The 17,252-nt window shown below is 41.8% G+C and overlaps 1 protein-coding gene across 1 annotated transcript; it reads right to left on the reverse strand.

Moving 5' to 3' along the window:
* Positions 1-113: 113 nt before the first annotated feature.
* On the reverse strand, positions 114-16,632 carry LOC111152341 (BCL2 associated athanogene 2). The gene is made up of 3 exons (XM_022510841.1): positions 16,463-16,632; positions 3,524-3,633; positions 114-1,220 (listed from the first exon to the last, which is right to left on the reverse strand). The coding sequence occupies exons 1-3, from the start codon at positions 16,573-16,575 to the stop codon at positions 808-810; spliced, it is 636 nt and encodes a 211-aa protein (XP_022366549.1). The 5' UTR covers positions 16,576-16,632; the 3' UTR covers positions 114-807.
* Positions 16,633-17,252: the final 620 nt, after the last annotated feature.

Here is a 17,252-nt window from a genome sequence, read left to right on the forward strand (position 1 = left end):
GGGAGTGGGGAAGTAAATTATACAACTATACAGAAGAGGTTTAAAGTTGACAACTAGACTTTATAGCAGCATTTTTTTAAAAAGGCAAGTTACAACATTCTACTTCCGTAATGATTAAAAATTTAGAGAAATGATGTATTTGGAAAAAGATGAAGTGGACATATAGTTGTTCACAGTGATAAGATTAGATGTGAATTCTCTCACATTTTATGTCATGTTTTCATATATATATCAAGAAATATATTCATATTATCAGATGCATAAATCTGAAATTCAAAATAATTTGATAAAGATGTCCAAAAAAAGTGCTTTATGAAAAGGATGATATTGGGAAAGATTCTTATTTTGTGATTCCTTTTGTCCTTCTGAACACACTATTTAGCTAATAGTAGATGAGTGGTAAGTTTGCGTGCTGCTTAAGGTCAAGGATTTCTAGTTAACCAAATGCCCCATGTGCCCAAGTGTCTCCATGCCAGACAAAGCCCAGGAAAGAACAAGAATGCTTTTGGCCCTGGCTGGGCAGTTACTCTCTCCTATATAGTAAATATTCATCCACAGTATAGTAAAAAATATATATTATATATATTAGGTGGTAGAGCCTAATACAAGACAAGAATTCAATCTAAAAACTTCTAGAAAGATAATTAAAATATTTCTAGTTTTAATTGTGTTATTCACAAAACTGATGACACTGGAGTATTTTCCTCATGTGAAACAACAATCGGTATCAAATGTTACACCTAACACAAAGAACTAATGTTTAATCATTTTCATGTCATTATTTGTGAGTGCTCCTCTGTTTCAAAACTAATTAAATTTGCCTTCTGCATTTTGTTGCAGAGTTTTGGAACCAGCTCCTTTGGAATGCTCTAACAGCTTGATGGCCTTGTCAGAGTTTTCAATATTTCTAAGCAGAGTCTCTAATCTTCTCTTAATTTTCTTCTGATCTTCAAGAGCACAGCCGATTACTATGGACTGAAACTTCTGGTCAACAGGCCCAGGTGGCACCTCGGATGAACACGCACTGTATAGTGACATCAAGTGACTCTTGGCATTTCCCAGATCATCCAGAAACTTACTGACCACCTCATCAATGATCCTGGTGGCATGCTTTAGGGATTCTTGCTGCTGGGGGTTCCTAATTGTTTCTACTGAAACTTCAACGGTGAGGGTTCGTCCCATCAAACGGTTGGCCGTCAGATTTAATTCTTCTCTTTCTCCTAAACGTAGAAAGTTTGAAACAGCCGTCAATATAAGACAGAAACTTACCTATGTTGAGAACACTAAAGGCACTTATTTGTGGCTAAAGCTATTTTCTGTAAGTGCCTCGGCTATGAAATTTTTAAAGGTAAAAGTCAAAATTATATCACATAAGATTAACTGATGAACCGTATTATATTACAGAGAGAGGTTGCAGAATACCTTTCCCTGATGGTCTTTCTTTTTTTATTTTTATTTTTTTTTTGAGAGAGAGAGAGAGGGAGGGAGAGGGAGAGGGAGGGAGGGAGGGGGAGGGAGTATGCACACCTGCAAGCAGGCAGGGGAGGGGCAGAGGGAGAGGGAGAGAGAGAATCTCAAGCAGGCTTCATGTTCAGCCTGTGAGCTCAGTCCCATGTGAGACATGGGGACCAATCTCACAACCCCGAGATCGTGACCTGAGCCAAAATCAAGAGTTGGATGCTTAACCGACTGAGCCACCCGGGACCCCTCCCTAAGTCTTTATGCGTGGGATACCAGATGACTTCTCTAGTAGTCACATTTGAAAAAGTTTGGGCAGGTGTGTGCATCTGTAACTGGGATGGAGTTTAAGTCTTAACATAGAGTGAATAGTGCACCTGACCAGGGTTTTGTGCTGGTTAGAGAAGACGTCAGACATGACGTATGTCTCGTAAGGAGGTGCATGTAGGGGAGGAAAAATAATTTCCCCTGTACCTTTCTGAGTTCTTGGTTGAGAAACCCTGTAATAAAAAGATTAACAAGAAGAAAAGCAGAAGCTTACGGATGTGTATATTTCACATATACATGGGAGATTTTCAAGGACCCTGAGATGGCCCACCTCCCTGAGACGGATGGCCCAAGCCACTACCTTTCTAAAAACCATGTTCATCTAAGGACTAAGACGTTGAGGGAGGCCTTCCCCTCCTGAGTGAGGTTACTGGGAAAAGCAGGATAAACCAGGGTTAAGGTTGTTTTGCAGATTCAGGAGGTGCCCTCTGCAGAGATAAGAGTTTCTTGGATTTACACTCATCCTTCTCTTCCTGGTACACAGAGGGAGGCACATTTACAAATGGAAATATCCTTTATACATTTGAACTTCCCTTATAAAAGAATAACTTCTACTCTGTTTCCAGAGCTTCTCCTGCGTCTGCACCTTCTCAAAAATAATCAGCTTGAAATAATTCTTATGCCAAAAAGCCATACTTTGGGGTGGCATATTTTGCATGTGAATCAAATACAACGCCCCAATTTTGGCTGAGCAAACTTAGCCATGAGAGTGGAGAAACAGCTGGCCTCAGAATTAGGCACTGACTTCATCCTTGCCAGAGAAATTTAAGCAGGCCAGTGGTGTAAGTCTTGGCCAGCACAGAGAGGCAATGTGGGAAAAGGGATCCACATTTCATTATTTATATGAAAAAGTCAGCAACCTCCTCTTTGTCCTGGTTCTGTAACTCTCTTCCTAATTCATCACTCTTTGGCCAGGACGGTGAACAGACTGGCTAGATCTTGACCCTGCTGTGTATGTCTAACAGTTCAGGGCCTGGAGTTAGATGAATGGCACACTCATGGCACCAGCCACTGGCCCCTCAGCTTGTCTTGGGAGGCGCCAGAGCAACCAGGTTGGGAAGAACACTGCCAGTGAGAGGAAACCACAAGTGCCCTGTTCCTCCATGGGCCGTCATGCTTTTCATATAGAAATGATAGCATGTTTTTATATTAATGGGGGTTTTACTGGGCCCATAATTTCTTTCCTCTGCATTTTCTCTCCTTCCTCCCCTTAAATTACACCTAACCCCTCTCTTTTTGTCTTCTCTGCTTTTACAGCTTCTATAGTCCAGTAACTTCTGAGGAAGTGAAGTTAGGAATGTGAACCTGAGGTCAAAGGCATCGCCTTTTACTGCTTGGGGCCACCTCTCCCAGAGGTTGGAGGCCTTTTTTTTTTTTTTAATTTAAATTTTTATTTTTGATAAACATATATTTTTATCCCCAGAGGTACAGGTCTGTGAATCGCTAGATTTACACACTTCACAGCACTCACCATAGCACATACCCTCCCCAGTGTCCATAACCCCACCCCCTTGGAGGCCTTTTTGACTATTTCCAACCATGCCCTTGAGGGAGGGGCAGGCCAGAAGGTGCCCTTTGGGTAAGTGGCTCTTGTAATAAGCCAACAGCTGCAGCTGCTGTCCACGCTCATGGGAAATGCTGAAGCCAACTGTACAAATTCCTCAAGTTAAGCGAAAATGGACCTAAACCCCATAAAGGAATGGAAAAGATGAGTTCCCTTCTGTGGAAACGCTCTCACCGTCGCTGATCTGCCTCATGTCCTGGCTATTTTGGATGCTGTGGATCATTTCCAGGAGGATTTCTTTCTCTTGCTCAACAGCAGTTGCTGCTTCTCTCAAAGCTTCCACCCTATGTGAATTGGGAAAACAAAAGTTACCACATGTAAGTTTACTTTTCCTCATCTCATTTGCTCCAACAGTTTAAAGATCACTAGGAATACTTTCCAAAAATTCTTTATCCCTCTTTAAAATTAAAAAAAAAATTTGTCATTTTATTTTTTAAAGACTTTTTTTATTTATTGACAGACAGATCACAAGTAGGCAGAGAGGCAGGCAGAGAGAGAGGGGGAAGTAGGCTCCCCACAAGAGCAGAGAGCCCTATGCGGGGCTCGATCCCAGGACCCTGAGATCATGACCTGAGCTGAAGGCAGAGGCTTTAACCCACTGAGCCACCCAGGCACCCCTCTGCTGTTTTAAATCCCCTGACCCCACTCCCACTTTCCTCCCCACTCGTATGGCAATCATTCACTGATCGATTCACAATCAAACACTGAATAGTGTTTCTCTATTTTGTATTTGTTCTTAACAATATCTATATTTGTGTTTTCATCTATTTTCAACTTATATCTCATTGTTTCTTTTTTCACTCAGCATTATATTGTTAGGAACCATCCAACTTCCTAGCTAAAGATCTAATCAGTCACTTCTGATTACTGCATAGCCTTCCATGTACATCCACCTGATTTTACCTCCGCTCTCCCAGTGGAAACACTCACTTTGTCTCCTCATTTTTCATCACCACAGAAAAAACAAAACAAAACAAAACAAAAAACAAAGCAAAAATGCTTCAGCGAATACATGTCCCTTATGGACTTCAAAAAGAATCTCCTTACAATAGACCCCAGGGCAGAAGTGCTAAGACACAAGGTATGTGCACCCTCAGTTTAACTCAGTGCTACCACGGCTTTCCAGAATGGCTAGACTAGACCATTGTCAGGTAGCAAGCATTCTCACCCTCCTCCTTAAAGTCCCCTTAGCTGGACTAAGAATCAAATTGATATGAGACAAATTAACAGAAGAAAATAAAATTTAATAGTGTACATATGGGGAATCCACAAATGTGTACATATGTGTAGTGTACATATGTGGATCCACAAATCCACAAAAAATGGAAATTCCAAAGACAGGCAAAATGAGGTATATGTTATTTTATTTATTTATTTATTTATTTTTTAAGATTTTATTTATTTATTTGTCAGAGAGAGAGAGAGGGAGAGAGAGCAAGCACAGGCAGACAGAATGGCAGGCAGAGGCAGAGGGAGAAGCAGGCTCCCTGCTGAGCAAGGAGCCCGATGCGGGACTCGATCCCAGGACCCTGGGATCATGACCTGAGCCGAAGGCAGCTGCTTAACCAACTGAGCCACCCAGGCGTCCCGGTATATGTTATTTTAAATGAAGGAGAAGGGGGTACGGGTTAGGGTTACACTTCACAGGGTGATAAGAGCAGATGTTTGGTAATTAGATGTTTGCCCTGCCACACAGATGAGCCACTCAGATAAAATTTATCTTTGCTTATAACCTTTATTCTGGGAAAGACCCCTAATTTAGATTCTTCTGTGTGGTTCAGGGAGGGGCAGAAATTTCTTGTGAGTCTGCAGGCTCTCAAGTGCCTTCAGCTCTAAATAACCTACACGCCAAAGTGGCACGTTCTCGGCGGTGGGTGGGCCCTATCCTGAACTCCTTCGCAATATTCCCAGCAGCAAAGCATAGGAATCCCTGTGTCCCCACAGCCCCATCAATACTCAGCATTTTCCAACTTTCTATTTGTTGCCAGTCTACTAAAGTACACAGTGATATGTTCATACTTAATTTGCATTGTCTCTCATTACTAATAATTTTGGACGTCTCTTCGTATTTTTGTTAACCTGTTCATAGCCTTTGCCTGTTTTGTTTTTCCCTTCTTCAAATAGGGTTTATTGTCCTCCTGTTGGTTTGCGTACTCAAGGAATTAATCCCATGTTAGTTATAGACATTATAATCATCTTCTTCCATCCTATCAAATATGAATTTTGTCCAGGATATCCTTCACTGACTAGATAATCCTTACTTTGAAGTGATCAGATTAATCTTTACTTGTTTTTTTTTTTAAATATTTTATTTATTCATTTGACAGAGAGAGAGAAATCACAAGCAGGCAGAGAGGCAGGCAGAGAGAGAGGGGGAAGCAGGCTCCCCGCCGAGCAGAGAGCCAGATGCGGGACTCGATCCCAGGACCCTGAGATCATGACCTGAGCCAAAGGCTGAGGCTTAACCCACTGAGCCACCCAGGTGCCCCTCTTTACTTGGTTTTATTTTGCTTTACAGTTTATGCTTTTGAAGTTTTACTTCAGGTTTTTCCCATCCTAGCTCATAGGTGTTTTCCTACCCTTCTTCCTATTAACTTTATTGCTTTACCTTTTCATATTTATGTCTTAGTCCATCTAGAATCCACCTGTTTGTGTTTAGGTAATGATTTTGTTTTATTTTCTCCAAATAATGAACCATTTTTCCCCAACATTATATCCACCCCAAATCCATCTTTCCTCCAATGACTTATAGACTGTCTGCTCTGAAATCTCCATTCTATCCGCTAGTATATTTGACTCTTCTTACACCAACACCCATTTTTAAAAAATAGCAGTAGCCTTGTAATATGCCTTAATATTGGTAGAACCAGCCCTCAAATCTTCTTTAAAGATAACTTAGCTATTTAGACTTTTAATTCTCCATATTAACTCCTGAGTAAGTTGGGTTTGTCAAAGAAATGGGGTAAATCTGGCATCTTTAGAATATTGTCATTCTATTCAAGGGCATTATAATGTCTCTCCGTATATTCAGATCATCTTCTATATTCTTTATTAGAGTTTGAAGTATTCTTTGAAGTATTCTTTTTTTTTTTTAAGATTTTATTTATTTATTTGAGAGAGAGAGAGAGAGAGACAGTGAGAGAGAGCACGAGCGAAGAGAAGGTCAGAGAGAGAAGCAGACTCCCCGTGGAGCTGGGAGCCCGATGCGGGACTCGATCCGAGGACTCCAGGATCATGACCTGAGCCGAAGGCAGTCGTCCAACCAACTGAGCCACCCAGGCGTCCCTGAAGTATTCTTTTCTTTTTTTTTTAAAAAGAATTTATTTATTCATTTGACAGAGAGAGATCACAAGTAGGCAGAGAGGCAGGCAGAGAGAGAGAGAGAGAGGAGGAAGCAGGCTCCCTGCCCAGCAGAGAGCCCGATGCGGGACTCGATCCCAGGACCCTGAGATCATGACCCGAGCCAAAGGCAGAGGCTTAACCCACTGAGCCACCCAGGCGCCCTCCCTGAAGTATTCTTAAGAGTAGTATTTGTGGACTCTTTTGAGTGCTATGTTTGTGGATATTGTTCTTGTAAGTAATACATTTATTATTATTATTATTATTATTATTTTATTTATTTGACAGACAGATCACAAGTAGGCAGAGAGGCAGGCAGAGAGAGAGGAGGAAGCAGGCTCCCTGCTGAGCAGACAGCCCGATGCGGGGCTCGATCCCAGAACCCTGGGATCATGACCTGAGCCGAAGGCAGAGGCTTTAACCCACTGAGCCACCCAGGCGCCCCCATTTATTATTTTTTTAAAATGCTTTTTAAAAGCAATCTTTATATCCAATGTGGGGCTCAAACTCATGACCCCAAGATCAAAAGTCACATGCTCTTCAGATTGTCAGCCAGGTGCCCCATGAATAATATATTTTAAATTATAATTTCTCGCTGGTTATTGCTGATTAGAGAAATGCTGTTTTTGTAAGGTTCATCTTGTAACTGGTAATGGATTTATTTACTAACTTTAATGATTTGTCTTTTAATTCTGATTCTTCTAGATTTTTTTTAAAGATTTTATTTATTGATTTGTCAGAGAGACAGAGAGCACAAGCACACAAACAGGGGGAGCAACAGGCAGAGGGAGAAGCAGGCTCCCCGCTGAGTAAGGAGCCCAATGTGGAACTCCATCCCAGACCCTGGGATCATGACCCGAGCTGAAGGCAGACGTTTAACCTACTGAGCCACCCAGGTGTCCCTGATTCTTCTAGATTGATGATCATATCATCTATCAAAATTACAGTTTTAATCTCTTTCTTTGTATTATTGACTAAAGTCCTCTTACTTTATTAAACAGTGGTGATGAGAGAGAACATATTTTTCTTTTCCTGAATTTAAAGAAAACACCCCGGTAGGTTTTTGGTATAAAGCCCATATCAAACTATAGAAGCACTACTTTCCCTAATTCCCCAAAGTGTAAACACACATGCACTTACTACACATTCACATGAACACGTCCAGTCACTAAAGAAAAGTCTGTGGAATCATGAGAGAAAGAGAAAAGAAAATCCTGTATATTTAAAGTGCTTTGTTTTCAGGGCACTTCTTGTTATACGTTACCCCGTATGTAAGTTGCCAACTTTTGCAAAATGAACAGAGACAGACTTATTCTGTGTTGAGATGGCCTTAGAAACATGAGATCATGGAAGATCTAATCCTGACTGCTGCTGTAAGTGGGCAAGGAAGGAGCAACTTCACTAATGTTTGAGCACATGTCCATTCCATTTAAGGCGTCCCTACCCACCCCAACCACATATCTGCCTTTTCCCCAACAGCCATCCACCTGTTATACCCCAAAATAGTACTGAGAGTCCACAAAGTCACAGGGTCTCTCTGTTCATCAAGATACTAAATCTATGTTGAACTTTGCGTCTATAAGGGCTAGTAAAAGCAAAGAGCTGGTAAGATTCTTACATGACAAATGTGGCTGGAAAACACTATAAAAAAGGTGTTTTTTTTTTTTTTTTAAGATTTTATCTATTCATTTGACAGAAAGAGACAGAGCGACCGAGAGAGAGAGAACATAAGCGGTGGGGAGTGGGGTTGAGGGAGAAACAGACTTCCTGGTGAACAGGGAGCCTGACGCAGGGCTCCATCCCAGGACCCTGGGACCAAGACCCGAGGTGAAGGCAGATGCCTAATGACTGAGCCACCCAGAACAGTCTTCTGTAAAATAGCAACAATACAACAGCAGGCCCACTTCCAGCACCATCCATTATGTGCTTACACATTTTACATTAGCAAACTCTCAGAGAGATAAACTAGGGCCCAGTACAACTCAGAGAGAGACTGAGTTGGCACTAATATGAAATATTTATGCTAAAAACACAAATCATGACTCTAGTGTTTAAATGACACAGATGAATCATGTGATTGGTAAATGAGAGGATGCTGAAAGAAGAGATGAATTTTTCAAGACTCACTGGAGTTTGTACTCAAATGTACAATGATAGAGAATCTAATATTATTCAAAAAAGGAAGGCTTCATTTACAACATGTTACAACAGTAAGTTCAGGGAGTTAACAAGAAAATGGTTTAAAAGAGGACACTCTAGGAAAAAAAATAAGTCTATCATAGAAGGAAGACATTTTGCTATTAAATGAGGCCAAATACAGAATTCATTAGATGGAAATTTTGAGTCTTGTGGTTTTTTGTTTTTTTGTTTGTTTGTTTTCCCCCAATACTAGAAATTGCCAGGGTATTTTCACTGTGAAAAACAGATTTCATCTTTTATGGAACTTCTCATATACATTTTTATGTATACCTTTTTCATCTCATAGCAAAGATAAAATGCCATTCTTCAGAATGTAAAGATTTCAAGGGTTTGTTTGTTTTTTTGGCTCCATTGACATTTGCTGTTACCTCTAGCTGAACCTAGATCTCTACTTAGTTTATTTAAGTAATATCTGTACTGTTTCTCAGCCACTGAGATCTTTAAATTCATCTCACATATAAATCTGTCTACAATCTTTCCATTTAGTTCTAGAAAATTGTTAACCATAGTATCTTCGAATATTTCCTGTCCTCCATTCTATTATTTTCTTCTGGAACTCTGGTTAGACAAGGTTGGACAACCTCACCTTAGCCTTCATGTTTTTTTAACACCTCATTTGACAACAATTCTCTTAGCGGAGAAGGGTGGTTATGTTTTTACTAACTGATCCTAGAAGAGCTACATTTCCAAAATTGGTTAAGTATTTCTCCTCATAACAAGGCTGGCCTGAGTTGTACTCCTGGAAAACTCTCTCCCTGCAACTGCAATGAAGCCAGCTTTGACAAAAAGAAATTTTAGTCAGAAAATTCTTATGAGGGCAAAAGTGAAGTGTATACATTCTCAGCTAGTCTTCGGGTCTCCCACACCTCACAAGTCTCTGCAGCCTAGCAATCAAAAGACACATTGTTGGGGCGCCTGGGTGGCTCAGTGGGTTAAAGCCTCTGCCTTCAGCTCAGGTCATGATCCCAGTGTCCTGGGATCGAGCCCCGCATCAGGCTCTTTGCTCAGAGGGAGCCTGCTTCCTCCTCTCTCTCTGCCTGCCTCTTTGCCTAGTTGTGATTTGTCTGTCAAATAAATAAATAAAATCTTAAAAAAAAAAAAGGACACATTGTTGAGAGAAGTAGAGGCCTGAGAGCAACTTCACCAGACTGAGGTACTGCGGATCCATCAGCTAACAGCAGGCAGTGAAGCTGTGATGACTCTTCCATCATGCTGTTCAAACTAACTCTGCAACTCACTGGCTGTGTAACCTTGAGCAGTTAAGTTCTCATTGCCTCAATTTCCTTACTTAGGAAAAAGGGATAATGAAAGGGTGGTTTGTGACTGAAGGAAAGCAGGTTAAGAGTTCAACACAATGGGGTGCCTGGGTGGCTCAGTGGGTTAAGCCTCTGCCTTCAGCTCAGGTCATGATCTCAGGGTCCTGGGATCAAGCCCCGCAGGCAACCCACCTAGCTCAGCAGGGGGTCTGCTTCCCCCTTCCCCTCTGCCTGCCTCTCTGCTTACTTGTGATCTCTCTCTGTCAAATAAATAAATAAAATCTTTAAAAAAAATTTAACACAATGACTAACAGCGCTGATTAAAACAATTATATTTATGAGTTGACACGTGTGGTGTGTCTACAATTGGTGCTGGCAAACAGCTTTGTGGTATTTATGACACACTTACCATTACAAACTCAGGCTTATAAATAATAAGAATTTGTACTTTCATAAAAAGGAATGGAACAGGCAAATGCTCCTATCATGAATTTATTTGGAAAAAAAAAAAATTCTTTCTTTCTTTTTTTTTTTTAAAAGTAGGCTCCATATCCAGTGTGGTACTTGAACTCATGACCCTAAGATGAACACCTAAGCTGAAATTAAGAGTCAGATGCTTAACCAACTGTTTTCAGGGACTCCTGAAAACATAATTTCTAAAACAAATTCTAAAAATCATAGTCCCACCTCATATTTAATATTTTTATACCCAAGAAACAAGAGTTGGTGAGGATGAGGAAAAAAAAAGGAACCCTCAATGCTCTGTTGATGGAAATGCAAACTGGTGTAGCCACCATGGAAAACAGTATGGAGCTTCCTCAAAAAATTAAAAATGGGGGCACCTGGATGGCTCAGTTGGTGGAGTGTGTAACACTTGATCTTGGGTTTGTGGGTTTGAGCCCCATGCTGGGTGTAGAGATTACTTAAAAATAAAATCTTTAAAAAATTAAAAATTGAACTACCCTATAATACCCAAAGAATATAAAAACACAAATTAGAAAGGATATATGTACCTTTGTGATTACTGCAGAATTATTATGGAAGCAGCCCAAGTGTCCATTGATACACAGAATATTATTCAGCCATAAAAAAGAATGAAATTTTGCCATTTGCAACAACATGGATGGAGCTTGAGAGTATAAGGCTAAGCAACGTTAGTCAGTCAGAGAAAGATAAATTACATATGGTTTCACTCATATATGGCATTTTAAACTTTTTTTTAAAAATATTATTTATTTATTTATTTATTTGACAGACAGAGATCACAAGTAGGCAGAGAGGCAGGCAGAGAGAGAGGAAGGGAAGCAGGATCCTGGGATCACGACCTGAGCCGAAGGCAGAGGCTTTAACCCACTGAGCCACCCAGGCGCCCCCATATATGGCATTTTAAAGAAACAAAACAAATTAACAAAAATGGGGAGAGAAGAGACAAGCCAAAAAACCAGACTTAATTATAGAGAATAAATGGGCAGTTACTAGAGGGGAGGAATGTAGGGCGATGGGTGAAATAGGTGAAGGGGATTAAGAATACACTTACTTTTTTTTTTTTTTTTTAAATTTTATTTTTAAGTGATTGCTATACCCAATATGGGGCTAGAACTTACAACCCCCACATCATGAGTGACATGCTCTACTGAGTCAGCCAGATACCCCAAGAACACACTTATCTTGATGAGCACTGAGTAATGTAGATAATTGCTGAATCACTATATTGTACACCTGAAACTAATATAACACCAGATGTTAACTATATTGGAATTAAAATAAAGAATTAAAGTAAAAAAAAAAAAAAAATACTCTTGTGGGATTCCTGGGTGGCTCAGCTCATTGAGTGCCTGACTCTAGATTTTGGCTCAGGTCATGATCTCAGAGTCCTGGGATTGAGACCTATATCAGGCTCTGCACTCAGAGGGGAGTCTTCTAGTCTTCTTCAGGATTCTCTCTCTCTCTCTCTCTCTCTCCCTCTGCCCCTCCCTCTGTGCTTTCTCTTTCATAAATAAATAAATCTTAAAAAAAAAAATACTCTTGTATCTAAAGAATGTTACAACGATCACTTATATTCTAGGCCATATAAGATTTTTGAATAAGTTTTCCTAATCATCAGCAAAATATTAAAATACATTCACCACTGAGACCCTTTAATATAAAAATGGAGCTGGTGTTTAATGGGACTGGCGTTAAGAGCTACTCATCACTACTGTGGCCTCAGGCAGGCCACACAATCCCTCTGGACCTCAGTTCCTTCATTTCTAAAGAGATAACATACATGTGCCCTCCTCTACCTCAAAGGATTTTGTAAGGTTCAAATGACAATGTATATGAGAAATGGTCTTTTAAATTATAGGCTGTTGCTCAATATTAACTATGATGCTACTTGTTTTGTGACTCCTGAGACACTGGCACACCCTAAGAAACTTTAAGCAACAGGAAACTTTTGGCCAAATGATCCCTGTCACTCCCAGCCCCAACCTTTCATTCCCTGGCTGCTGAGGAAGTCACAGCAGATGGCTGATAGCAGGCGGAAGGAGCTACAATATGACCAGTTTGGGGAAATTGGTGAACAATCAATCTCCCAATCCTATCATCTTCCCCTCAGCCATCCTTCACAACCCATCTCCCAAACATCTTCGTTACCATCCAGAGCCTTCTAGGAGCCACTCAGTACTTGGCACTCAGTAGGTGTTTGATATTTACTGAATTTGAGAACCAATTTAAATGGAATTTTTGGGGCACCTGGCTGACTCAGATGGTGGGAGCATGTGACTCTTGGGTTGTAAGTTTAAGCCCCATGTTGGCTGTAGAGATTACTCAAAAATAAAATCTTTAAAAAAATAAAGTAAATAAGTAAATAAATGGAATTTTCACATCTTCCAGTAAAATCATACATTCATCCATATATGATTCCTACATTTTGAAATATTATAAGCAGGAAGAGTTGGGGATTCCTGGGTAAAGAAAGATACAAATAGCTTTCTTGACTTCTTATGTCATTTTAGGCCCCCAGCCATTTGGTGAAAGAATGAGAACAGTCACCACAAGGCCAGAAGACAGCCTCATCATATTCAGAAGTGAAGACAGACTACTTGATACACACTCTGATTATCTCTGTATGTTTTAAACCGCTTTGAGCACTCAGATACCAGACCCACTGGAGCCAGAGAATTGATGATGCTGACCCTTCCCGGCCCTCATGACTCTGGCTTGGACTTAGTCACCCCAGCTCCATGCTGTATTCCCCACTGTGTAAGCATCTTCATGAATATGTATGTACCCTCAGTTAAAACTTCCCCATTTTTGTCGTTCTGGGAGACGCTTCTTTGGGAATGATTCCCCCATGTTCTCCTTTACTTGTTGCAAGTAAAACCCTTCCTTTTCCTATTCTTTGGTTTGGCTGTGTCTTTTGTCTTGACACCCACCAAGAGGCAAACCTTGGTAACAATAAGACACATCTAACTTTAAGAGAGTATAGGTGTAATATATCAAGCAGTACAGCCAGTCTTCCTGGGTTCTAGGCTGGGGGATCTTGGACAAGTCATTTATCTTTCTATGCCTCAATTTCCCATTTGGAGAATGGAGGTGATAGTAACTTCCACAAAGGAATGGGGCATGGTGAAGAATCAGTGCTCATTTAATCAATCAGTGTTAGCATGAATTATTTATAAATTATGGTAATGGTTAAAAAACTAATAGTAATAAGCAAGGTGTCTTGAGCCTCTGATGAATGCAAAAATCGGACATCATTTAGAATTGGTCAAAAAACTGGAAGAGGGGGTGCCTGGGTGGCTCAGTCAGTTAAGTGTTGTGAGATTGAGCCCCATATGGGGTTCAGTGCTGAGTGGGCTTGAGAATCTTTCCCCTCCCTCTCACTCCCCCTCTGCTCCTCCTACTCCCACCCTCCCCCACTCTGCTTTCTCGCTCTCTCAAATAAAAATAAAATCTTAAAAAAAACCACAAAAAACTGGGAGAGAAAGGAATCACCTTTTTAGGAGGAAACAAGAAAGCAGATGAGGTGGAGTCAAGAAAGAGAAAAGTATTAGAAACAAATGGAATTCCTTCAATGACACGTAGAATGCTGCCAAACATTTTAAAGCATTTAAAAATCACGTACACCAGTAGTTCATATTCTAGGTCATAAAGCACTTAGCAATTCTGTCTTCAGTTTCATATGGAAGGAGTTCTACCCCAGTTGACAAAATTAATATGGTTGGGAACTACATGTAAACTTTTAAGTATTAAACTACAGTGTTTTATTCTACCTAAATCACTGCTTTAGTGGTCATCCTTAATATGAAATTAAACTATTAGAGCAAAATTACGTAGATGTTTCTTTTACAAATAAATCTTCTAGGCATGATGCTAGTTTTTAACAACGTGGTGCTCTGTGACGCTGCCCATCCGTGTCGTTTCAAAGGAACTTTAATGGATCATCATTAGCATTTTTCTTTATTTTTACTATGTTCTAAAACACTTCTTTTGATGGTGTATCACTTTTTTTTTTCCAAAGGAAGGAACAAAGCTTACAGAAGTCTAAAATTACTAGAGAAGTCCTTGAAATCAGTAATTAGCACACTTTAATCAGTCTTTCCTCCTCAGCTCAAGGGTTAATTAAGCAACTTATAATTTAATCACTCTTATACAGTAATCAATTCACTTCATGTTAATCAAACATTAGCATATACGAATACTCAAAACCAGAGGGTTTCTTTTTAAAGATGAGTACCTGACTTTGTACCTACCACACATGAGGTATTAATTCAAGTTTGAGAATGACTCAGCTTGAAGAAGGGAGGGGCACTGTCCTCCTCATTCCTTTCAGAAAAAAATCTTTCCTGACTAGCGGGGAGAGAGCCCCGAAATGGTTGAGAACACACCCTCAAAGTTCGAAATATCTGGGGAGATGTGTGACTTACTTGGAATGCTGCTACATAAAAAGAAATATTATTCGTCAGAGGGACACTACTGATTTTCAGTCTTGTTGCACTTTCTCTGGGGAGTAATGAATGCATCAAGCTCAACCATGGGGAAGCATTACTTTTCTCTTGTTTCATCTGTCTCATTCTGAGCAGAACCCTAGAATGTGGTTTTGGCTCAGGTTTCTCTATCATCCATGAAATCATGGTGCCTGGAGAATTTCTCATCTTCTGACCCTTTTCTCAGGGTAATAATAATAATAATAATAATAAATGCCTCAACTGCTGAGATACGCTGTGATTCTTTAGGCACTTTCCTGGCAAATAAACACCTCCACTTGTTTTGGTATATAAATTGAGGGAGATAAAGACACACATGCACTCTTTCTTAAAATTTCTGGCTTACATATTTCTTTGCTCACCCAGAACCTGGTGAAAACTGTGGGGGGGGGGAACCCGCTGTAGTTTCAGGGGGTTGTGGGGCGTTAGTAAGATTTTCATTTAACGACATCTGCACACAATCTACACAGTGACTTTGGTGATACATTTATAGGAAGTACATAAAAGTTTTCATACGCTGTTAAGGGAAACAAGTATTTCTAAAATTTACTATACACTATTTAAAAACTGCATACAACCGTAACTCTATATATTATTTAATAAAATCTTATCCAGTAAAGAGTGGGGGGAAAACCTGCCTATCTTACGCTTTCAGGCCAGTGACTAGCACTTTCAAGAAGGTGTCTTCTATGGAAGGAGTTACACAGTAAATACTGAGAAACTAACGGAAAGGGTTAATACAGCATGCCGGATTTTAGGGGAAAATGGAAGCTGCAGGGTCTTATTCCACCAAGCACCCAGCCACCGTTCACGCCGCAGTCCCTCCATCTGTCCTACTCGTCCCTAATCCTTGCTATCGGAGGAATCCTGGATTTATTTTTTGCTCTGCTGTTTTGAGGAAACTTACCACTCACCTCGAGGACCACTAAATTGCTGGCGCTCTTAAAAATGCCTAATAGGAAGAAAGAAAAAAAAAAAACCAACAAAAAACACCTCTGGGAAGAACACATTCTGGCACTCAGAAAATTCTAGAAGTTCTGCAGACCCGAGTGTCACAGTCTTTAACCTCAAATAACGTCACCGTAACTTTTACCTTCTCTGATTTTTCTCCGTTTCCAAAGGCTCAGGTCTAGTAGTGAGAATGTGGCCACCAATAATACGCTCACAGGTTTTTGTTTAAATCGAATGCGCTTTCTCACGGTCGGAGAGGAAAATCCACCCACAGCCAGACAAAACTGCACACCTCCGCGGAGAGGAAATCTCCGGCAAGCAACTTCTCCGGCTGCAGCCCCCCGGGGACCGTGCCGGGCTGGTCCGCCGCGCACGGCCTCCGCCCGCGAACCGCTCACCTGAGCTCCAGCTGGTCCAGGCTCTCCAGCAGGCGGCTGGAGCGGTCCGCCATGGAGGAGGAGCGGCAGAAGCGCCCCTCGTTGGCTTTCGCGTTGATCTTCGCCTGAGCCATCTGAGCCTCCTAGGCGGGGCAGCCAAGAGGTCACCGGCCTCTCCGGCGGCGACGAGTGGAGAGTCCGGCGGCTGCAGGCGTCGCCGTCACCGCGCGGGGCGCCCGCCTCCCTCTGACGCCCGCGGAGGGCGGCCCGGGAAGACGCGCCGACAAGGCCGCCGCCGCCGCCGCCGCGTGGCCAAACAAGGGTAGGCGCGCCGCCCGCCAGGCTCGGGGCTACCGTGCCTGGCAGGGAGCAGCTGCGGCTGCCGCTGCGGCAGGGAGCTTGCTGGCTGCTGGGCCTCGCGGATGGGCCGCCAGGGGCCCCAGGGCCAGTGGAGAAAAGCCCGGCGGCCTCCGAGGTACCTGGAGGGGTGGACGCGGGAAGGTGAGGACCTAATGTGATCGCTGGATCTTGGTCTCCCGACTCTGGACCAACGCAGTGCCCAGTGCCCAGTGGAGACCATCTACCCCCCCCCCCCCCCCTCGGGCAGAACAGCCCCCTACCCCTGTGAGCCCTCGACTCTGCAGCCTGAATGTAGCCAGCTCCCCATACACGAAGGTACCTGACGGTAGGCTGTGGTTATTTATTTTTTTAATTTAATTTTTTAATTTGGCAGAGAGATCACAAGTAGGCAGACAGGTAGGCAGAAAGAGAGAGGAGGAAGCAGGCTCCCCGCAGAGCAGAGAGCCCGATG

This window comes from Enhydra lutris, unplaced genomic scaffold (genome assembly GCF_002288905.1).
Source record: "Enhydra lutris kenyoni isolate GAN:26980312 unplaced genomic scaffold, ASM228890v2 scaffoldscaffold28, whole genome shotgun sequence".
NCBI lineage: Eukaryota > Metazoa > Chordata > Mammalia > Carnivora > Mustelidae > Enhydra > Enhydra lutris.